Consider the following 24,140-nt stretch of genomic DNA (forward strand, 5'->3'; position numbering starts at 1 on the left):
AAGGCTCCGAAAACCAAGTCCAGATAAGGAATGCACCACCAATGAAAAGAGACAATGAACAGAAAGGAAAAAAAAAAATCCGGACACCCCAAGCAGAGAAAATCATGGACACATGTCCATATTCTTCATAATATAGAGCTGTTTCATTCTCACAGGGTTGAAAACGAGGTTATTGCATGACGAACATATTGTTCCATCAACTGGTGTCAAAACAGCAGGCGTGTTAAATTTACACGATACCAGCTACCACTCGGCGTGACTGATACACCGCAACAATCGCAAGAGCTATGGATTCACTGAAGAACCTACAATGGCGGAGAAAAAGAAAGGATCATGGACATGTCCACAGTGTTCACAGTATAGAGGTGCTTTATTCTCATAGGGTTGAAAAGGAACTTGGAACATTTTGTTCCAACAACCACGGCAGGCTTGTTGAATTTGAATGCACGAGTGAACACTTGGTGGCACAATACACAACGATAGCTGTAGGCTAGTGAAGACGGGATCCGTCAATCCTGAGACGGTTTATTCCTAGTGGTTCGGCGTGTCAATCGTCGTGTACGTCGGCGGAAATTCCTGCGATGTCTAAATGTGATGCAGTGTCATCAGACTGCACACACCATCAACGCCACCACGACTTAAAATCCAAGCGCTTGTGTGCAATCACTCATGTTTATATGACGACTGCACATCACTATACAGTCTCCCCAAAATGGTTCAAGTGCAATCGCGAACATGTTACAGGTTGACAGAGAGCTGTCGAGGGTTGTTTCAACTCTGACCTGCCCCCTAGCGGATACACATGTAGTTAAGCATAAAGTACAAATCCAGCCATGCAGCCGGTTTCCAAACTCTACTACTAATGGCCCTTTTCCACCAGGGAAGGTCCTGGTGTCATTTCCGGAGATTATGTCATGAATTTCCTCCACAAAAAAGTCGGTTCTCAGCTGGCCATATCAGTTCAGTTCCAGCGCCATGAACTCAGATGATCAGGAGCTTTGAGATGATGTTATCTCCATTACAACAATTTAGGCATCTGACAGGCACCGGGGGTGGGGGGGCACTAATATAGTGCACGGTGGAAATAGAACGTGAAATTAAATATTGCAATCATGAATTAGTGCAAACAAACCCTTTTTGCTGGCAATTAGAATTATGAACTAAATACGGGAATGCTAAAAAACTATTTGCAGCATCTGCAGTGTATTAGGAAGCTCTGATATCAGATTACATAATGGTGCAGTTCTTGAACCAGGTGGAAATGAGCAACAGTTGTTAAAAAGGTTTGCTGGTTAGGAAAAAGAACACCAGCACACAGTGTCAGTGGTGTTTAGGCTTAAGAATCTTGGCTAATATGGATACTCTAGTCGGTCTCGTTGTTCTATTAGGTAAACACACCCAACCCTATAGTGGTCCAGCTGCCAAAAGGAGATCCAGACCCGAGAACCAGATGTTTCTTCATTCATGCACCACCCACACACACACACACACACACCCACACACACCCAGGTCCAATAATGAAATTACTTTTTTTTTCTCCATTATTTGTTTTATCCCTTTAAACTCCAGGATTTCTGAGCGGGCCCACACTTACATTCCTCATTCGTGTAACTACACACGTTGTCTTTTAGTTTTATTAGTGACTATCATGCTTGTCGTGAACTGAGGAATGCTGTGCGCTAGACTACACTGAGGGAAGCTCTTTCCATTTCAGTCTTCCTCCGAGGTTGCTTGTGATAAATGAATTGCTGCTGTTAAACACAAGGGGACTGGTATAAGTAGATATCCAAACATGGTTGTTAAGTAAGGTTGTTGTTACAGGGCTGAAAATCAAACCAAAGCTAGCATACACTACGACATACCTCGTAACCTGCCAAGCAGTTTGTCAGTGTCTGACCTGTCTGTCACTGTGCCAGTGCACAAAGCCAAGCAGGATGAAAACCAATTAAAATGGGCCTCATCCATTTACCCAACATCCACCTGCGTTCTGGCCTAAAACTTCACATGCGTGTACAAAGCAGATGCAAGCTCAGCAACGACTTTACATCCATCACAGCTCAAACAAATCAGAGCTGACTGTGGACAGAACAGGCTTTTGGTAACAGAATCGGGGACATTCGTGCACTGACTCAGGTATGTGAACATGTATCTGCACACTTACCCTCCCCTGCATAAATAATTTACAACAGAGTGGAATGTGAGTAATGAGTCTAATCTCGTGCTCTCTGTTCTTCCAACTGATCTTTTTCTCCCGTGCTCCCTCTTTCACGTAGATGAAAGCAGCATGGGCCTGGGCTGTTTGTCACCTCCATTATCTGGGTTTCTCTTGTCAGTGGTAAATTTCACCAGCCCAAATCCAGATAAACAGTAGTGCTCTGAGAGGTGGGCACATCTCTGTGGATAAGAGCCAGTCAAACCACAAGCATCTATCGAATCACTTATCTGATGAGCTCATCTCCCTCCAGACCGTGGGTATACATGTGTGTGTGTCTAAGTCCCTTGATGCATCCAAAAACATAGTAAGACCACTGCCCCCTGGTGGAGGAATTATGACCCAATGACCTGCAAGCAGAGACGTGATGACTCACCAGCTCTGGAAAATCAGAAACTGAAGAAATTTAAATCTTCCAAAAGGAATACAAGCGTGATGTACTCTCCAAGACACATGCAATGCTGGTCATGTAACGATCCATAAGGAGCTTTTGTTGGGAAATACACTTTATTTTTTTATAAGACCAAAAAGCCCACAGCACTGATGAAGTACAAAACAAAAAGAAGAACAGAGATTCTTTAAAGAACAAAGAGCAGTGGCCACATGAAAGAACCACATCAAACCTCAATCTCTGGAGTTATTCTTACACAGCTTTAGTGGGCCGTTTTATCCCGAGGCTTGTCCATCTCTGCAGGGCCTGCTCAGTCAGGTCCTGACCCTGCATTAGGGCCCCAGCTTCAAAGAGACCCACACACACACACGCACGCACACACGCCTGCAGCCTGCACATGCTGCTGCCGCCTGTAGATGGCTGTCTAGTCAAAAATCCAGCTCAGTAGTTCTGAAAGGAGGAGCTGCAGTCGATTCTCTACAGGAAGTACACACGCTTTCACTCACACACACACACACACACACACAGTCACTCGATGCTGCGTCTTAGTCGGCTTCCCCGCGGCCTAACCCTCCTCTCTTCCTGAAACCCTCCTCTCTTCCCGCTGCAACTTGCACTTGCACCCAAACAAGGGTCTGAGTGATACGTCAAGAGCAAATGACAATCTTTTTTGTCATTCACAGCCAGGGTTCTCACTTGCAAAAGACCCAGAAGGAAGTTGACCGTGTAAGTCACCCCCCCCACTCTCACTCATACCCCAAGTCCTCTCCTTTGGCTCATCGCCACGTCAAGCCGACAAGCTGGTGACAAGGGCGCTTAAAAAAGCCTGGATGTTTATACAGCTCCAGCCTCACAGTCATGCATGAATATCCTACAAGAAACCTTCTCTTGCCCACAGCATCAGAGATGCTGAACTCTCCCCTTCCACTCTACATCAGACAGACAGTTAGGCGGGGTCCTTCAGCACAGGTGCCCAAACAGCTGCCTGACAGCAGCCGCTGCTGACTGACTACCAATGACACACAGTCCCTGCTATACACACTCTCGTCAAGTATTGTGCTTTTTCCACCGAACAAGCGTCAGTGCTAGTGTTGGAGCAAACATTTTAATGAACTGCCCTGTATTTCTACCTGGTTCTCAACCAAACTCAGGGGTGGACAGATTATTATTTATGATTATTATTATTATTTAATGTACTAGCTAGGACAAGTAAAAGCGCCAATGTTCTTGCCCAGTCCTGTATTCTGGTTGCCAGGAAACCTAACTGACTAAAGGTTAAAACTGGTAACTAATATAATGTAATAATTTATGGCAATCTAGTTAGCTAGTCAAGTTCATTAATAAATATTAAGGAAAATGAAGAATTACACAATATGGCCAAAAGTATGTGGACACCTGACAATTGAACATCCCATTCCAAAACCATGGGCATTAATGTGGCGTTGGTTTGCTGTTATAACAGCCTACGCTCTTCTGTGAAGCCTTTACACCAGATTTTGGACCGGGATCTGTGTCCATTCAGCCACTGATGTCTCACAAAAAGGCGTGATGTGAAGTTGGTGTTTCAATTCGTCCCAAAGTTGTTCAGTGGAGTCGAGGTCAGGGCTCTGTGGAAGTCACTTGAGTTCTTCCACTCCAGCCTTGGGAAGCCATGCCTTAAATAGTTTAAACAGTTTGCTTTGTGCTCAGGGGCATTGTCATGCTATAGAACAGGTGTATAACACCCTTAACAAAAAGTCAGCCACTCATTGAACAGTGTTTGGGTTATAAGTTGGGTGTTCTGTTCTCGCATCACAATGATATTATTTGAGTCTGGCTATCACTGCCATCACATTTTTCACCATGAGGTGACTGCAGGAGATGTAGTAAGCAGGAGATTGTTTTGAACTGTTTTGCACTGAACTTGTTTCCACATGATCCGAATGTAAATCATTCGGATCATCAAGTATCAACGATCGTACCCTGGCCATTGAGTGTAGTGCTGTGTGCTTCGGAACAATTCACAGCATTGATGTAAAATGAACATAACTGAACACATTACAGTGGTGAAATGCACAAGAATATTCATTTTGTCATGAGTATCAGTAAGTAGTTGTTGTTTTTTTTGTTCTTTGTTAAACCTACTTGCCCTAATAGCTTGGACCTGAAATCTGCTTCTCTTGGAGCACCAGGGCATAAAATATTAACAAATTCTAATTTTGATAACTGAGAACATATTGCATCATCCAACGTCAACGTCAAATTTAGTGTCTATTCTCAGCAGACAACTCAACTAAAAAACAAAATTACATGCAACATGACAGACTTTGTTACTGCTTTGACCTATTTACCATTTCATCACATTAGAAACTTTTATCATGATGGTCATGTGTATAACACCAAGCCCCTGATCTCACAGGGCCGTTTTGCTGAATGAGAACCGTCAACAGCACCTTATCAGTGGGAAAGGGTTACTACTTTCATTTTCAGGCTTAATGATATTTTAGGACTTTATAAGCTGCAAATGAAGATCCATAAACATGAGCCACGTGTCAACGTTCTTGTACACCATCACTCAATAAATTATAGGTCAAATATTTAGATCCAATTTCTAAACTAATTCACACAGACATTGTGCTCATCCACAATTAAGTGTTCAGTATCAGCTAGGAAATTTTGAGGCAGTGCAAAAAAGGGTTAATATGTCTTGTGTCTCCTCTCCATCCTGTACACAAAATGAACATGGTTATAAACATTTGTAAATTCTCAATCCGCCTCTTCAGCCTCTTCCTAAACCTTACATCTTAAAAACTGCCTCAGCGCTCGAGTACAATGCAGATGTTCCCATAAATATTTACATTCGTTAAAAAAAAAAAAAAAACCCTCCAAATGTTCACCCCAGCCCTTACGAAATGTGGACGAGGCTAAAATGTAAATAGTTAAGGTATTTTTAGGTAAGGTAGGAAGAGGTAGCGTAGGTGTGGAGGAAATAAATAAATAAATTTGTGTTCCCTGTGGAGGGATTAATGATGGGACGCATTGTGTTCATTTTGTTTATCAAGCAGCTATTCAGGCCTCTAGTGGGGCCCTGGTGCTTACACAAGCAAAAGCTTTCTCAGGCATCTGCAGCTGCATTCTTGCCATACAGGTACCCTGCAGACTGCTCTCTCACACACATGCACACACACACACACACACACACACACACACACACACACAAGCGCGCGCACACAGCTGCCCCAGCAACGCAGCATGGCTCTGCAGGTGTGCGTGCTCGCCAGTGCCTTCAAACAGCCAGATTCCTTATGCATCAGAGGATGCTTCAAACACATGCTGCTCACACACCACTGGCCACAACTGACACACTGACTCTCCCTAGAACTCCTTCACACACGACTCAGTATGCAGCCTGGCCTCCAGCTAACTCCCAGGTCCGTCACTCACACACTCTTGAGAAAGTGAGAATATGGCGAGCCCTGGTGTCTTATCGCTGTTAAGGAGTGAGGTACAGAGTGCTGCTGTATTTTATCCTCTGCCATGTCACTGCTTCGCCCTGTTCTGAATTGGGCGGCTTTGAGTTATGAGTCACACAAGTGCACCTGCGCCCATGTGTTAAGCGCTGACAAATAAAAGCCTAACGTCCATTTACACAACAAAGAGACGTACCCCGCAAGGCAACCAATCTCTCGTCCCCCTCCTGTTTTCCTCTCTTATTCACACTACTTGCATAAGCAAGAAAGTGCTGCATGTTCTCCCATAATACCCTGCACGCGCACTCTGTTCAACGCAAACTGGTATTCAAACACAAATTTTGCAGATGAAAAAAAACAACACAAGAATCCTCCACAACTACGCCTTTATGTCCCATACTTGACGTTTTTTTTTTTTTTGGTTTTTTTTTTTACTGGCTGGAGCGATCGTGCGGCACACATTTTTAGAAAGCTACCAAAAGCAAATCCCATCACCATGTCACCCTTATCAAAGCCCCTTCTTTTGTTCTAGGAGAAAAAAAATGCCTCTGTTAAAACCACTGAGAAAACTCTGACAAAACCGTTTGCTGCTACTAGCGCCTTAATGGAGGCTTTCACCACGCGCCGGGCTTCCTCACAATCAGCAGCTGACTGTGTGATTGATGCATATTAATGAGGCGGGCGGCGCAGGCGGAGGCAAGCTGAGCTCCACACTTCCTCTGCATCCTAATGGCTGCTGCTCTGCTGTGGGATTATCGCCTATGGAAACTTTGCCCAATTCGCCGCTATTAATCTCTGCCTGTCCTCCTGTTCAGGCAACATAATGACTAATTAAACATCAAAAGAGCAGCAGTGGGGATGGGCTATGACAGCTCACGGCCTTGAGACTGACTCCCGTGAGACCCAGAGACAGAGGAGGCCTCAGAGTCGCATGGCAGCACCACAAATCAATCAGCCATCCTACACACACCTCGCTCCTGCAGCCACACTCAGTAAAACACGCCTGATTAGCAAAACAGTGGCAGCCCTCATGCCGGGTACACGCACACGCGCACACACACACACACACACAGAACACTCAGTGTTACCACCATGGTGGAGGATGACTTTGAAGAGACAAAAACAAAGTGCAACCAAGGGCTGACATCAACAGCTTTTATTAAGCATGCCTGAGCGTGTGTGTGTGTGTATATAAAAGCTGAAAAAAATTACGCTCCACTCACAGACGATGGCAGGCCAGGGGGAACCTTGCGTACTTTCTTTGCTTGTAGAGGATCTGAGGGGAGATGAAACAATATTATGAACATGTGAAGAAACACTTTGAAAGAGTAAAGCTGTAACATACTTTGATATATTTGTATTATATTTCAGTGACATCACTGGACTAAAAGCATAAGAGGCATCAAAACATGCATTAGTAAAAAGGTTTTCATGTTGCATTAAAGGAGCAGTGTATCATTTTTAGAGCCCTCTGTTGCCTACAAGAGGAACTGTAATTGCACTTAAGGTCTCCAACACCATGTACTGTGCCCTCCACTAATTTTGGCCACCTTGGTAAATATGAACAAAGGCGGCTATGAAAAATTGTCTTTATTGTTTAACCTTTTGAGCTTTTGTTTAAAAAAAAAAAAAAAAAATCACAAAAATACTCTCATGGAGATGAAGCAATTGCAAGAACCTCTATGAATTCATATTAGGAAAATATATTTGAAGTAAATTCCCATTGATATTTTACATTTTTAGTACACCTGGGTGACTAGGAACAGGAAATTGTTCAACCATGAGTTCCCGTTTCACAGGGGTATAAATATGACGTAACACGTAGGCCAAATTCCTTTAGCCATTCATAACAATGGGTTAGACCAAGGAATATAGCTGTGATGTGTGGCAAAAGGTTACTGAGCTTCACAAAATGGGAAGTGGCTATAAGAAAATAGCAAAAGCCCATTTCCACCATTAAAGGAATTATTAAGAAGTAATGTTATGGATCAACCAATTCCAATCCTGGAATTGGACGTGTGTCGATACTGTCTCAGTGCACTGTGAAGAGGAAGGTTCGAGTCCCAAAAAATCTCCAAGGATCACAGCTGGAGAATTGCACAAGTTAGTTGTGTCTTGGGGTCAGAAAGTCTCCAAAACGACAATCTGAAGTCACCTACATCACCACAAGTTGTTTGGAAGGGTTTCAAGAAAAAAGCCTCTACTCTCATCCAAAAACTTATTCAAGGGTCTTCAGTTTGCCAGACACTACTGGAACTTCAAATGGGATTGGGTTCTATGGGCAGATGAAACCAAAATAGAGCTTTTTGGCAGGTGGTTTTGGTACACACAAAGAACTACCCATATGGAAAAGTACCTCATGCCCTCGGTTAAATATGATGGTGGCTCTTTAATGTCCTGGGACTGCTTTTCTGCAAGAGGACCTGCAGATTTTGTTAGGATACATGGCATCATGGACTATCAAATATCAACAGATATTAAATGAAAACCTGACTGCCTCTGCCAGAAAGCTTAAAATGGGCCATGCGTGGATCTTCCAGCAGCACAAGAATCCAAAACCTACATCAAAATCAACACAAAAATGGTTTACTGACCAGAAAATTAAGGTCCTGCCATGGCCATCCCAGTCCCCTGACTTGAAACCTATAAAAAACCTGTGGGGTGAACTGAAGAGGAGAGTCCACCAGCACAGATCTCGAAATTTGAAGGATCTGGAAAGATTCTGTATGGAGGAATGGTCTCAGATTCCTTGCCATGTATTTTCCCACCTCATGAGGCATTATAGGAGAAGTCTCAGTGCTGTTTTCTTGGCAAAAGGGAGGTAGCACAAAGTATTGACTAAAAGGGTGCCAATATTAGTGGAGGGCACTGTGTACCTCATGAGTCTTTTAAGATAAAGGATCACAGCAAAGCAGCTCTTGTCTGGCAGGGAACACAAATAATTTCTAAGCTGAAAAAATGTAAACTGAAGCCCCAAATGCAGAAACTAGTTATTTCCATTGCACAGCAAGGTCTATCTCCCAATTATAATGCAAATAACATGATTTATAATTTAGAAACATTTTAAAACAGTACAACCTGTCTGTGACTACCTTTCACACTGGCACCACAAGTACACAGCAAACCAACTTCCTTAAAGGAGGAAGTAGATACAAACCCAGAGGAGAAGGGTCCTGGAGAGAGCGCCTTCGTGGATTGGAGCCTGTGAAGGAGTAAAAAGGAGCTGGTGACTTTCCAGCTGTGGTCACAGGTCCTGGGCTGGACAACCCCATGTCCGACCGCAGAGAGGACTGCAGGGAAACAAATAAAATATCTGAGCATTTAAAGAAATAAAAACATTTTCCAGAGCACACTATTCGCTTACCAGAGAAACTACAAGTCAGGGGATTATTCATATTCCGGATGACCACCAGAGGCAGTGCTTAAGCACTATGAATTATCGCAGCACCAGCTAGATAGGTCGACAAAATATACCAACAAAGTCACGTGGTGATGTAAGCTGAGCTTTGAGGATAATAACCACAATAGCTCAACATTCAACCTTGGCACCTTAGGAAGAAAGGACGGATTGGGCCACAGCACCACGCCAGAATCCTCTTGCAAACAACGCATGCATAATACACTGACAATGCATGTAACTCACTAACACGCTTAGTGGAAGCAATGGCTAATAGAAAGGCAGTGTTCAGAGACAATCACTTAAGGTCAGAAGACAGCAAAGGCTTGAATGTTGGCAAACATAGAAAGTCCAGCACAAGCGGTAAATCCCACCTGGGAAAATGGCGGTTGCGGGCCGGCCTTAAGCACCTCGCATCTTTCAAAATACTGCTCACTAAGGGAAGAGCCATCAACAGGCACATGACATGCAGAAATGGCTGCAACATATACTTCAAGATGGAAGCAGCCCTGCCTGCATCCAAAAGAGGTTGCAAAAAACTCAACACTTCTGGAATCTCGCAGAATGCAGGGTCTAACCCACGATCCTTACACCATGAAGAGAAAATATCCCAACATGCAGCATAGAGCTGATTTGCAGACACAGCTCTACTACTAACGACAGTGTGAACAACAGCAAGTTCACACTCAGCTAGAAGAGGGTTTGACCTAGAGGCCAAACCCAGAGCTGCAGATGGGCCAGGTCCGGGTGCCAGACCCTGCTGTCCATCTGCGACAACAGATCCTTCCAGAATGGAAGCTGCCACGATCTGCCTACCAATAGTCTCAGAAGTATGGGAAACCAAGGTCTGGCTGGCCATGGGGGGTGCAACGAGGAGCACCCTGTGGCCTGTGTAGAGTCTCCTACAACAATTGGATAGGAGGGAATGCATAAAGTAGGCAGTTCGGCCATTCGTGAGTCAGTGCATCTAGTCTCAGTGGGCTGGGCATGTCCGTCCTCAATGGATACAGAGCCGCACTCGTGAAAACACGAGTGGCCAGGGACAGACAAAATGGAAGGACCTTGAACTGATAAGCTTGGCTTTTGAAACATAGGAGCTTTCTATGTTGAGGTGTGTTCGGAATGTGAAAGTATTCATCCTTCAAGTCGACGCTCGTAAAACCAATCCCCCATCATGACAGACCAAAGAACGTCAGCTATGCATAACATTCGAAAAGGCAGAGTCTTCAGGAACAGGTTTAGATGCCTTAAATTGAGAATGGGACAAAAACCATTGTCCCTTTTGGGAGCAAGAAAATAAGTTGAATAAAAACCATCCCTCTGAACAAGGGGGTGGACCTTTTCTATGGCTCCCTTCTCCAACAGAGAACAGATTTTCTGGGAGAGAGCCACTGAACGAGCTTTGTCCCTGATCAATGTAGGGACAATCCTTGAGAACTTGGGGGGCCGGCATCAAAACTGCAGGGCGTAACCCCTGCCCAGGGTGGTCAAAACCCAGGGATCCACCAATTAATTATTCCAATACTGGAGGTTTTGCATCGAAAAACAATCCACGACCAGCCCAAGCACCTCAGGATTTATGGGTGCGACCTTTGGTGGCCGTGGGGAGGCGCGAGCATGGACCCTGGCTTCTGCCAATGAGGAGGTCAGAAACCTCTAGAATCCTCTGCCGCCTGGTGCCCCTGCGACCTCTGAGGTTGCAGAGTGTGATGCTGGAAGAAGCGATGGTCTTGTGTCGCATAATGACGGCAATCTTGAACTGGTGGCACTTTGAACGCAGTATTGCGCTGCACCTGTGCCAGTCTCCAATAGTTTCACCTGCTTTTACAGCAGCTCTGTAACATTAGGCCCAAATAGGTGTCTGGGAACGATAGGAAGGTCACGTAGAGTCTTTTTCTAGGCTTCAGGCAGTTTCGCATGAGCAAGCCACGATTGGCGGCGTGCCACCAGGAGTGTTACTGTAAATGTACCCAGCCCGTGGGTCACATGGCCCATGGTCAAGAGTGCCGTCTGCAGGAACCGAGAGACAGAGCGATCAACCTTACTGACACCAATGTACTGGAAGTAACGAGGAGCAATTGACAGACTATTCTCTACATGGGTTATGTAGGCAGCAGAGTCATATGCCTTTCTCAGGAGTGAGTCTGTACAACCACATTGGGAAGTGTTATAGCTGCAAGAATGACAGACCCTACTGGCTGAAGTGACTGAAGGAGACGCTTTATTTCAGACTTCTCAGAAGAAGGGCAGCCACCGTCTTAGAAAGAGAAGTCTCTTCCATACAATCTTTCCAGGAATTCGCCTTTTTTCTGGATGGGGCGGGGCACCAGCTGCCGCATATGCACAACATTTCAGAGTCCGGGTGGCAGGGGGTAGCTCTGACCCCACAAGGCCCACCTCCGAACAGGGGTCCAACTCCGCGAGACAGAGCCGTCTCTCCGACATGGGCAGCAGACTACAGTGCAGGCACGGGTCCATGATAGTGTCTCTTATATGTCCCAGACAGGACAGACAGATATCATGGCTGTCATCAGGGAGTAAGGCATTTGAACACAGCCTACATGACAGCGGGAAGTCCATGGCGATAGAACCATGAGCGCCTTGATAATAAATACCTCTGGAGAGAACTGAAAGGCTAACAGCAGGAACGGTCACGGAATGTGAAGAGAATATATCTATGGTCGCAAGTAGTCTCTGGATAGCACCAAGGAGCACAAAGCCTCAGGAAATTCTGTCTAAAAATAGCAACGTACGCTACCGGGGAACCGCCATCTTTAGCGCGTGATCACTAACCACCGGATAGCAACCGAGTAGCACAGGTCTAAAAATAATAAGGCAAAAACTCACAACTCTGGTTCCCAAAAAAACTAGGAGCACGCAGTCACAGCTTGCAAGGGTGATACTTTGCTGCTCTGCAAGCTGCACGCGACAGCGCGAAAAATCAAAGACCTATCACAGTCAAGCGAGAAGGCGAAAGAGCTAATGTGGTTATTATCCTCGAAGCTCAGCCTACATCACCACGTCACTTTGTTGGTATATTCTCTCAACCTATCTACCTGGCGCTGCGATAATCCATAGTGCTTAAGCACCGCCTCTGGCAGTCAGGAGGAATGAAACAGAACTGATTTTTTTTTTCCTTAAAACAACTAGTAACAATGTTTGACTTTCAGGGTTTCTTTCCTCCATCTTTTTTTTTTATTCCCTTTGGAGCACTCTAATTGATGTGGTCATGTCAGCAGACTCAGTTAAGTCCAAGGAGAAATCGATCCAATCAGTCTGACCTAGCGATTGCCTTTGCTCCAGCCGGCGGTGAACTGTTATTGATCAGGTGTGATCAGGGCCCTGGGGCACATCCTCACACAGCCGAGGACATAAGGCCAGGAGAGAGGTAGACAAGAGAATGAGAGGAGAAGGAGAGAAAGTCAGGGAGTTAGGAGGTGTGTGCGTGTGTGTAAGGAGTCTCAGAAGCTGTCGTGTGCTCTGAAACACACATGGGCTTAATTCGACAAAGCGGCTGTTACAGAACCCACAGATCTGACAGACAGAGCCACTAACCCACAGCTTGAGAGCCAATTATGCGCGGGAGAGATGACGCAGTCACTCTAACCCAGACTCTGTTAAACAGGAGATTAGTGTACACTCCTTCTTTGGTCCTCCTGAAGCATGTCACATCTTAGAGTGATATCCACTTGAGTGGCCTGCCCCCAGCAAACTGGGTTAAGAGGACAATTACAACCATGGCCCAATTAGCTTAATGGTTTGGAAGGTTTAAGAATAAGGAATGAGGAGAGACACTGAACATCAAAGCACAGCGATAATCTATCACTATCACAACACAACATGAAATAAAAATGAAAAAGTGATCAAACTGTATTGTTAAACAGAAAATGTCAAATGTCAAAACATTGAGAAAAGAAGTACTTCTTTTTGTATTTATGAAAATACAGACTAAATATGTAATGTATGCACAGATATACAAAATGAGGTTTTTTTTAAATAACATGTAGGTTACAACGAGGCATTCCATAATGTAAATCAATTTATAAAACTTGAGCACTGTTTCGACTTTAGTTTTTATAAATTATTGGTTTATTTCATAAAAGTGAGAAGTATTATTTCTTAACATAATTTCAATGCAAAGTACCTACCCAAATAAAATAACTCTGAAATCTGACATCTTACACATGATATGCTACACAGAGTATTTAGCTTCTAATTTCAAATCAAAGTCAGATAGAAGTCGTAATCAAACGCCACGGGGGCTACAGTGCAGGATTGTGGGCCTGTGCCCAAGAATAGCCAGATTCCTGATTTTAGCAGATTAAATTGAAGGCCATCAAGTCGTGTGAGAATCAGGGTAGCCTCTCCTTAACTGCAGGAGAAATAAGGGGGGAAAGAGGCTCTCCAAAGTGACAAGCTGTCACGGAGCCTGGCACACTGACACTGACATGATAGAACAGACTGACTAGTGCTGCCTTTGTTCAATGATATTAAATCCTCACAGCAATATTAGTAGTTTGTCGTTTTGGCCATGAGACAGGCAAAAGACTGCTGCATTATGATGAAAGACCAGTAGAGGACTAATCAAAGAAAAGAATGGATTACTACAGAGTCTGTAGATTTGAAATGAGACAAATCCTATTTAAAGATTCCATACAGAGAAGCTGTGCTTTAATCAGTCCGTATAGGATTTCATGGAGCTTTTTTTGTGATTGTTGCAGCCAAAAATGCTTGGCTTTGCTGCTGCTTTTTTTCAACATATGCGATGCAATTTGCATAGCAAAATTGTTTTTTTTTTGTTTTTAGTTTTTTGTAGGTTTTTTTTTTGTGTGGAAAACTACTTGAATTTTGCGCTGCCTTTCGCAGTGATGTTTGTTGGTAAATGAGACCGTTTAGCTGTACTCATGTTCGACATACGTGAATCGAAGAGGGCTCTGACCGAATGCGCGGTGTGATGACGTCAAATGACGTGTCTTGGCCCAAATCTGCAGAATATCTGCAGTAATTTAGAAAAATTGCCAGCTCTGAATATTGCAGAGGTTGCGTTAATTTCTGCAATCGCAAAATCCTGGAAGGACTGTTTAATAAAAAAATTAACGCACCTTTGATTTAGAGTGAAAAACACTGGCTTAAGACTCAATAAATTTGAACTACAGATGCATAAAGGTTATGTATAGCACCATATTTTGAGCAAAAGTGACAATATATATATATAGATATATATAAATAAATCGCCCTTAAAAAGTGATGCTCCACTATTAGTCTCTCCTACGAATTAGCGAGTAAGTGAAAATGTAGAAGCTGTAAATTCATACAGCTTCTCCACAGATCTCCACCCCTCTGAATGATCGCCTTCTTCTGTGAAATGTCAGGCAGATTTGTGGGGATAATGGCAGTCATCTGTCAACTGCAACCTGCAGCATTAATCAGTCTAATCCTCCTCACGGGAGACCGGCCCAGCACTTACCTTCAGAGTCGGCAACCAACTACAACAAGCACGTCCCTGCTAACACTCCCACTCAATCAGGTGCACTTCTGTTCACATGTCATTTTATTGTTTTTTTTTAGATCAAGGTTTGAACTCACTGCAGTGCAAAACAATACAACTGTCAAACAACTGTCCCCTGTAAGGCCGTAACTCAGAAATGCATAAAGGACAGAGGCGATAATCATAAGAAAATTATAGTGTTCAACCTCTGCTCTGTCATCCTGAGTGCACACCTGCTGCAGCGTTCAGCTGGAAGTCGTACAGATTATGTCAATTATCTCTGCAGTTTTAAAACGTACATAAATATTTGAAACTGATGGACATGCGAAGGACGCATGCAGTGTGAAACATAATATTTTACCGACTTCAGATATTAACTTATATGCCATTAACGTGGGGATCTATGAAGGAAAACCTGGTTAGAGGTACAAACTGCAAATACTGTTCTTCCCGGAGAAATACAGGGGCTCAGCTGGCTCAAACAGTTTGAATATCTGACTCATTATACACAAAGTGATCTACATCTTGCTGAAATGATGCAATAACACCTCGCTGAGTGAAGCACAGAGCCTGCGCATGATGACAAACCATATAAACAATTGGCTGTTTAGTTTTGTGGAAAATCCTGTAACTGATTGCCCCTCTGTCAAACACTTGAGCGATTGCAGTTGCCTTTAAATCAATACTATTTCTGGCAAAGGACAAAAAATATATTATACATATTTATTTTTTATATTATATTAATATTTTTTTTTCTGTGCAAAATTCAATTCTTTATAAACACGTTTCATAGAAACATCTATCCACCTTATAATCCTTGCTCCTGAACTTCACCTTCATTTACATCACATGATATAGATGACTTCCTGTCTCACAGGATTTTACATTATTAATATAGCAGTTTTGCAGCCCTACATTCTTCCCACATTCTCTCAGGAACCAAACAGCTTTTTTGGCCTTCCTGTTTTTCTTCAGCGACTAGACAAACTGTGTGCGCGCCAAGCTCTGATCTGTGCAGCTGCAGGCCAGCATAAATTCCCTAGTTCCCACACCAAAATGTCTGAACTGGCATTCCCTTTCAAAAAGCTCTTTTATGAATGGAGCAACAGCTCTGGAGAGCCCGCAGTGTTTTCACTCGCTCTGACTAGCGCCATTCACCCGCCTGTAACCGCATGCTGCATGGATAGCATTTAAAAGCACGCGTGTGTGGCTCTTTTAGCTACTAGCATAAGAACCGGGTGAAGGTTAGAGAAGGGTCATTAGGGGTGATGCCACCAGCTAAGGTTGGCTTTAACCTGAAGCAATAAAATAAGCTCTGCATACTAGCTTTATCCTAAAGCAGAAATGATGCAGATATGCTGCATAGGGACCAGTTCGTGTCTAAGTGGAGGAAGAAAAATAAAACACAACATACACAAACCAAGAGAAGTGGTGCTACGAAAGCACTCCCTGAATGCCTGATCAGAAATGAAGACCAAGCATGAGAGCGCGAGAAGGAAAAAGGGGAGAAAGAGTGGAAGAGAGAGAGCAGCTCTTGCACACAATCCTGCCTTTGTTTAGAACATCTGTGTTGTCGTGAGCCTAGAGCTGGCCTGGGATCAGTGACCCTGCATTAATGGAGGTGCTGAAAGTCATGTTCCTGCTCACCATCCAATGCAGCAGGACTCTCCTTCTCTTTCTTCCTCAGACCTGTTTACACACCCTGTAATCACTTGCTCTCACACAGGCAGCTTCTTCTCATCTCCAGCCCACTGCAGGCCTGCTGGGGAAAACACTCCGCCACCTACCTCCAGCAAGCCTGGCAGCCAGCTGTTTAAGCGACTGGCCAGGGTAACTGCACTTACCTAATCGTTAACTCAATCATATCACAACTATAGCCATAAATTTCAAATCCAGAACGACACAGACATGGCCAAGAACCACGTACTTCCATAGGAAAAGGCCAGATGACTGATACTGCAAATGACAACACCTCACTTGACTAGGGATGTAACGATTCACTCAACTCACGATGCGATACGACTCGGGTTTCATGATATGATTTTCGCATCTTTCACAAAATGAGATTTAAGACAAATTATAAATGTTACACTTTTAAATAAAAGTGTCCTGTTATTATTTCTCAGAGAAAATGCTGCACATTCCTTTGTGAAATTGAAATACACTACCAGTCAAAAGTTTAAACACACTCATTCTTTACCCCCCCCCAAATGGAGCTATGGGAATTATGTTGTGATAAAAAATCCAAAATAAATCAAAATAATTTAGTATTTTAGCATCTCCAATGTAGACACCCTTTTTGCCTACAATTTCCAGAAATGTGTTCTTGGCATTTTCTCAACCGATTTCTTGAGGAATCCCCCTGAGATGCTTTTTAAACAGTATTAAAGGAGTTCACACCTACGCTGGACTCTTACTGGCTGCTTTTTGGAATACTTCACTCCAAGTCGGCCAGATAAAAAAAAATATATTTTTGTAAATAAAATGTTAGTTTTCTAATGAAAGAAATTAATATGTTGGCACAATTATATTTTTGTCTACAACACATATTTCAAACATTTAATCATACGCCTTTAGATCAAAAGGTTTTTAAGATCATGAGAAATATTTGTCAAGTGTCTCCAAACTTTTGACTTGTAGTGCATCTTCTATCAAATAAAACTAATCTGAAATTTTAATACAAATCCCAAATCAAATAAAAAAAATAATACAAATAAAAGAAATATATCAACAAGCTTCATATAAAAAAATTAAAGCTTTGCCTGTGCTAATTCCTAGCTTGAATTTTTATGAAAAAAAATCATTTTTTTTAAAGAAATATTAGCATATCCACATTTTCCAGCAGAAGCTGACTGAGATCTCTGCACATTCACAATGTCCCCTGCTGATGAAAAAACCCTTTCATTAGGGACAGAGGTGGCTGTTTTGTACCCTGTGATCTCTGTGGTTCTTGCACTCGTAGCCGTGAATGGGGCTGCAAATCCGCCGGTCAGTGTGGTTTGGCCTATTAATAGCTTTTTACATGCAGACGGAGGTGACTGGAGCTTCTCACTATGGTGACGGTTTATATGCTGCATCATGTTTGTTGTGCAATTAGTGTATATTAACATCCTCTTGCAGTATCTGCACACAGATTTTGTTTTGTCTGTTACCACCTCACTGCTTTCATTTGTAGTCTTTGGAAAGCCAAAATGCCACCACACCTCTGATTTCAATGAGGAAGGGGCATCCTCAACTTGATACAGCCATGTTTGCTACTAACACTACAACTTGCTCGCTGCTATCGCACCTGTAAAGTGAGGTCACGGTACACGGTATACCCCTGCTGTTTAAAACGTGTATCGCAATTCATTTAACTTCTCAACAGACATGAATCGTCACATATTTTCACCTGGCTTGGAGTGCATCGTTACATCCTTAACTGAGACTCTATAGCCTCTTTTCCACTGTAGAACTGAATGGTTACATCTGCCACATTGTGCCAGCTTGGGATCATTAACATAGTTAAGAGTTCCGTTTTCATTTTGTGTGCTACTCAAGTAAAAATCCTAACTACAGCAATGACACCAAGTGATGCATACATCAGCAGCAGTGTCCTGTATTTGTAATAAATATGCTGTAGTTGTTCAAATACGTGTCATAAATTAGCTGGAATATGAGATCAGAATTGTGCTCTGTGATCAAAATCGTTGCAGATCAGTGTGAGGGACTGAATTTTACTCTGACAGCACACGTCACCATGAAACAGAAGTGCAGCCACACAGACGTGCAGGTACCCAATAAGACTGTAACAGGCAAAGAAAAAAAAATCTGTCTAAGGCTGAAACTAATCATGTGATAACATTTTCTGCATCAGTGATTTAAAGACTTCGTAAACAGGATACAAGACAACAGATAAACATGATACACTGGAAAATGAGGTTTCTACCTGACATCCAGAGACACCTGGCTCTCTCCCATATGCAGAAAATGGAGGTCTCTCAGATTTACCTGAGGAGAAACAGAGAGAAAGCAGACTTTACATAAAATGTACATTAGTGTAATGCACATTTATGTGTCCAATAAGCCTACAGATAACCAGGTATAAATACACACACACACACACACACACACACACACACACACACACACACGAGACATTATCAATGGCTCACTTCTTGAAATAGTTCAACATAATCAACATGGAGGATGTATTACAGAAAATACTCCCCTTAAAAATAAAAAACTGCCTTGTTGGAAAAAGCCAGATCTTTCATACTCTAATACTGACACAAGTACAGATTTATGTCAGGAGTTGTTGCATGAGTCCGGACAGGTTTTTGACTTGCCCTCATATCAGACACATTATTCTTCTGTTCAGGTCTATCCAGGCCTAAAGCAGCGCCAAAACTCAACACTTTTAACCCGTCAACTCTTACGATGAAGAAAATACAGTTCATTTTGGATTAGCTAGACTGTATAGTGGAAACGGAGGTCATAAAGTCTCCATAGCATAACCATAACAGTCCATTAATGCAGCAGCAGCAAGCTGTATAGCTACCAAACCTGCTGGGCCAATCCTAAAACCCGAAACTAAACAGGGTGTAGGATTCTGCTCAACTTTGCTATAAGGACCTCTGGTCTGGTCTGATCTGATCTTCTGTTGTTGTCCATCCAGCTCAAGGTTTAACTTGCTGTGCATCCTGAGATGCTTCTCTGCTTACCACAGGAGTAAAGAGTGGTTCCTGTCAGCCAGTCTGGCCATTCTCTAACCACTCTCATCAACAAGGTATTTCCACCCACAAACTGCTGGATGTTTTTTTGTTTTTCACACCATTCTGTAGAAACTCTAGAGACTGTTGTGCAGTTTCTCCAATACTCAAACCAACAACCATGCCATGGTCAGATCACATTTTTCCCCATTATGATTTGAATATGAACTGAAGCGCTTGACCTGTATCTGCATGAGTTTATGCACTGCGCTGCTGCTGCCACATGAGTGGCTGATTGGGTGATTGAATGAGTGAGCAGGCGTACAGGTGTTCCTATTAACATGGCTTGAGAGTGTGTCTCTTCTGATATTGTTGAAATAACTGCTTAAGGGGTGTATTGACCGAGAACATACAGGCTTGCCCTTAGGGACCTATGAACACAGTGTACAACATGTACAACCTAAACTGGGGGTGCATTAGTGCCTATGGAATGGGCAGCTTGCACATCTGGAAAGGCAGCATCAATGCAGAAAGATATATACAGGTTTTAGAGCAACACATGCTTCCATCCAGATTCTTTCTTTACTTCTGAAAAACTCTGCCTCTCTAAGATACTCTTTTTACACCCAATCATGTTACTGACTTGTTGCCAATTAACTTAATTAGTTACAAAATGTTCCTCCAGCTGTTTCTTTTCAGTAACACTTACTTTTGCAACCTTTTGTTGCCCCTGTCCCAACTTTTTTGAGATGTGTTGCAGTCATCAAATTCAATATTACCTTATTTTTTTTCTTAAAATGGTACATTTCCTCAGTTTAAACATTTGATATGTTCTATTTTGAATAACACATGGGTTTATGAGATTTGCAAATCATTGCATTCTGTTTTTATTTACTTTTTACTCAGCGTCCCAACATTTGTTTGGAATTGGGGTTGTACAAGAGTTTACATTTGAACAGGTTTTTGATAAATCTGTGCATCTTGAAATCCCCGTTCCCTCATGAATGACTATATTCACCCATACCATCCCACTAACACATCCAGAATGCAAAGAGGTCTTCACCAGATGCAACACTTCCCTCACTGTCACTCACTCTCTTGGAAACAAAAATGCTACCTAGCAGCTGAAGAACTAATTTAAAAAAAAAAAAAAAAAAAAGCCTAGCATACAGAACACATGATTCATGCACTTCACCAACTCTAAATTCAGCAGTTTTGCTCAGAGCACAAAAAAACATTAAGAGACTCGTCCGGCAAATAAAATGATAAACAACTTTACCAACGTCGTATATTATACTTGTCGGACTTTCAAACATTAGCAAAGCAAACACAGCGTTGAAGGTAAATTCTTTACTCCAGGGAAAAGCTAAATATTTTTTACAAGTTTTAAAAACAGGCATATTTGTATATGTGTGTTCCTGATGTACACACACATATACATACACACACACACACAAGTTTGAGATGGAGGCTAAGGCAAGCCGGTGTGGCTGTGCTGGGCTCAGGTGTACTCCACCATGTGTCTGTCAGTTCATGTTTCTTGCTACATGGCTGTAAGGTGCCGGCGTTTCCAGAGGCACAGAGGCAATCAGGTACCGCGGTTTAACTGAAAACTGCTTCCCTTGTGGTGTCAAACTGTTCTCATTGGATGTAACGTGATATTTCTGGGTTAGCACTCTCTCCTGCATGGGAAGAGTGAGCTTAGTTGTGGCGAAGCTACAGGAGCGTAACACACAAGCCACCGCACGAGAACGAAACATCTGTTTACAGAGACTGCAAAGGTTGCAAAGCCTCTCTTTCCCTGACTTCCTGCACAGTTACCCAGCACCGTTTGGGTTTCTGAGCTCAAGTATGCAGACGAACAGCAGATGCACTTAGGTCCAGCGTCAAAATATTCAGTTGCAGCATGTGTTTTGTCACACACACCCTGTACAAGCTGAATAATTTATAAGGCCATGTTGTTGTTTCAAATCCTGAGTGGGGCAGCCAGTCATAAAAAAAAAAAAAACATCCGCTTAGTGTGTCCCTCCACACAGCGCACACACGCACACCGCTGCCCTCCACGCAGCACAAGGCAGCCATGCGTTGGAAACTGCCAAGGGACTTTAACTTGATCGGTTCCCACAGGGGCTGAACGATAAACATGCGTTTAACTGTTTATCGCGCCAGCATGCATGGTCACCCAGAGCTAACTGCAAAAGCACCTCCTAAGGGTTGCTACTCTTATGCCTGTGGACTGACACAGACAGACATGGTGTAAATATAATATTATAAATGACTGCCTGTATGTCACACTATTAAATGTGTATTAACAATTACACTATAGCAAGTGTAATTATATTTATTTATTTATTTATTTATTTATTTATTTATTTATAACACTACACGCTAATCTATCAGGTAATGAATGATACCTCAATAGGCATAAAAACAATTCTTGCTATTCCCATAGCTCCATTTTTTAAAAATAGTTGTTAAAACATTTCAACAAAAATTTTTAAAATGAAAACAGAATAATTAAGAGTCATATATTTTAGGCAGATATGATGATTCATACTGACTTGGTCCCTATAATTTTTTTTAAAAAATGGTAACAAATCGTCTACAGCCCATATAAATGGCAAACAGCTACATACAAAGCAGCGTAATGTGCCTGTAATATATCACAATGGCAGAATAAACAGCTTACAAATGCAAAATAGACTAACAAAACAGTAGCCTTGTATTTTGCATGTTGCAAAACTTGTAAATATAATGCTCAACTTTCAGAATATCAGCAATTTCATTAGTAGGGGAGTTTGCTGACAATTACCTACTAATGCTTTAAAAAAAATTCTAATAAAAAAAACATGACACAATACACAAATCATTATTTAAATTTTTTGTTCCACAGTACGTGTCTTATGGTACGACATACACGATTAACCCGATTAATTAAACAAATAGGACGATGAGTTTAGATATCTGGATATTTGAATAACTACAGCCAGGACTGTCTTTGGGAAGCCAAATAACTGTTGCATTAAAACTGTGGGAGCTGTGATGAGGAAAAAGTAGCTCCAAAAAATTTGTGGAGGACGAAAGAAAAAAAAATCCACAGGAGCCGGAACAATCCAGAAAAAGAGAGAGAGAGAGAGAGAGAGAGAGAGAGAGAGAGAGAGAGAGAGAGAGAGAGAGAGGAGAAGGAGATGGAAAATTATTGGGGGTGTGTTCTAAACACTGAATGTTCTCAAAGCTAAAAGTGTCCAAGGACAAAAGGAGAGAAGAAATGAAGAAAGAAAAAAAAAAAAGATAAAAAAGTCTCCTGGAATGCTGAAAATCAACAATGTAAGTCACTGCTACAGCAATTTGTTTAAGTGTTACTGGCGAGTGTTTGTGCCAAGCAGGCTGCTGGCTGCACCGCTGATGTTTGAGGAAGCAGTGCCAGCTAGCGCAGCTGTGAGCCCCCCCTTCTCTCTCTCTCTCTCTGTCTCTCTGTCTGTCTGTCTGTGTGTGTGTGTGTGTGTGTGAGGGAGAGAGAGAGAGAGAGAGAGAGAGAGAGAGAGAGAGAGAGAGAGAGAGAGAGAGATGGATAACCTAGCCTGATGCTAGCCTGAAAGGAGAACACAGAACTAATTGGGAGTGCACGCTCTCAGATGAACTTCAGGATGTGGGTGTAGAGGTCACTGAGATCGTGGGGCTTTTAACATCCTGATCACATCCTCCATCCTGCTGCTGGAGTGCTGACAGGCTGCCTGATCAATACAGCACTCGCCCTGCGTGCCGCTCTCCACCCTGCCGTCCCCCCGCTCAACATCCTGAGCTACTGATGCAGACTTGTGGCAAAATCCTACTACACTGGGACACTGTGAATATTTCATTAGAAACCCAGTTGTCTGTGAGGTTTTGTTTTCTAACGTCCCACTTTTCTTTAGCTTGCATGTTTTAATCCTCACTCATATTTGGCCAAAACATGCAACTTTACAAAGACAGCTCACCTCATGCTAGTTTCTAAACGGGATGAACTTTAAATAACGGCCAACCGTGTTTACCAGCATCTGTGCCGATTCCAGAGATTGATACGAATCTGAAGGTTCGATTCAACTTTATTTTATTTGTATAGCGCTTTTAACAACGAACATCGTCACAACGCAGCTTGTATATATACACGCATAAATTCAGTATATAAATTTTACATTTATAAACGTATCCCTAATGAGTAAGCCAGATGTGGTGATGGTGAGGAAAAACTTCCTGAGACAATATGAGGAAGAAACCTTGAGAGGAATCAGACTTAAAAGGGAACCCGTCCTCATCTGGGTAACAACAAATAGTGCAATTAGAAATACGTCCCTTTTATAACGGTGTACTACGTGGTCAAAAAGTGCAACTGTGGAACCAGGAAATTCATTATAGTTTTCACATGAAGTCCGTTTTGTTGAACTTCTCCACTGTTCACTGATTTGTGGATTTGAGTGCAAAAGTGCACCCTAGCAACTGCAGTCCTAAAGCCATCATAGCATTAGCAGTTCT

General features: G+C 42.7%; 1 protein-coding gene across 6 annotated transcripts in view; it reads right to left on the reverse strand.

The window, feature by feature from the left end:
* The window catches only part of tcf12 (transcription factor 12), a 96,011-nt gene that overhangs the window by 23,340 nt on the left and 48,531 nt on the right, over positions 1 to 24,140 (reverse strand). For 5 of the 6 annotated variants that reach the window (XM_053617405.1, XM_053617402.1, XM_053617399.1 and 2 more), the window contains 3 exons: positions 18,866 to 18,927; positions 9,210 to 9,342; positions 7,276 to 7,328 (listed from right to left, as the gene is read on the reverse strand). In XM_053617405.1, coding sequence (XP_053473380.1) covers positions 7,276 to 7,328; positions 9,210 to 9,342; positions 18,866 to 18,927 — 248 coding nt within the window. Of the gene's footprint in view, positions 1 to 7,275; positions 7,329 to 9,209; positions 9,343 to 12,730; positions 13,038 to 18,865; positions 18,928 to 24,140 lie in introns of those variants that run through there. The other variant, XM_053617403.1, reaches the window with a different exon arrangement.

The sequence above is a fragment of the Ictalurus furcatus genome, chromosome 27, assembly GCF_023375685.1.
Source record: "Ictalurus furcatus strain D&B chromosome 27, Billie_1.0, whole genome shotgun sequence".
Lineage (NCBI taxonomy): Eukaryota > Metazoa > Chordata > Actinopteri > Siluriformes > Ictaluridae > Ictalurus > Ictalurus furcatus.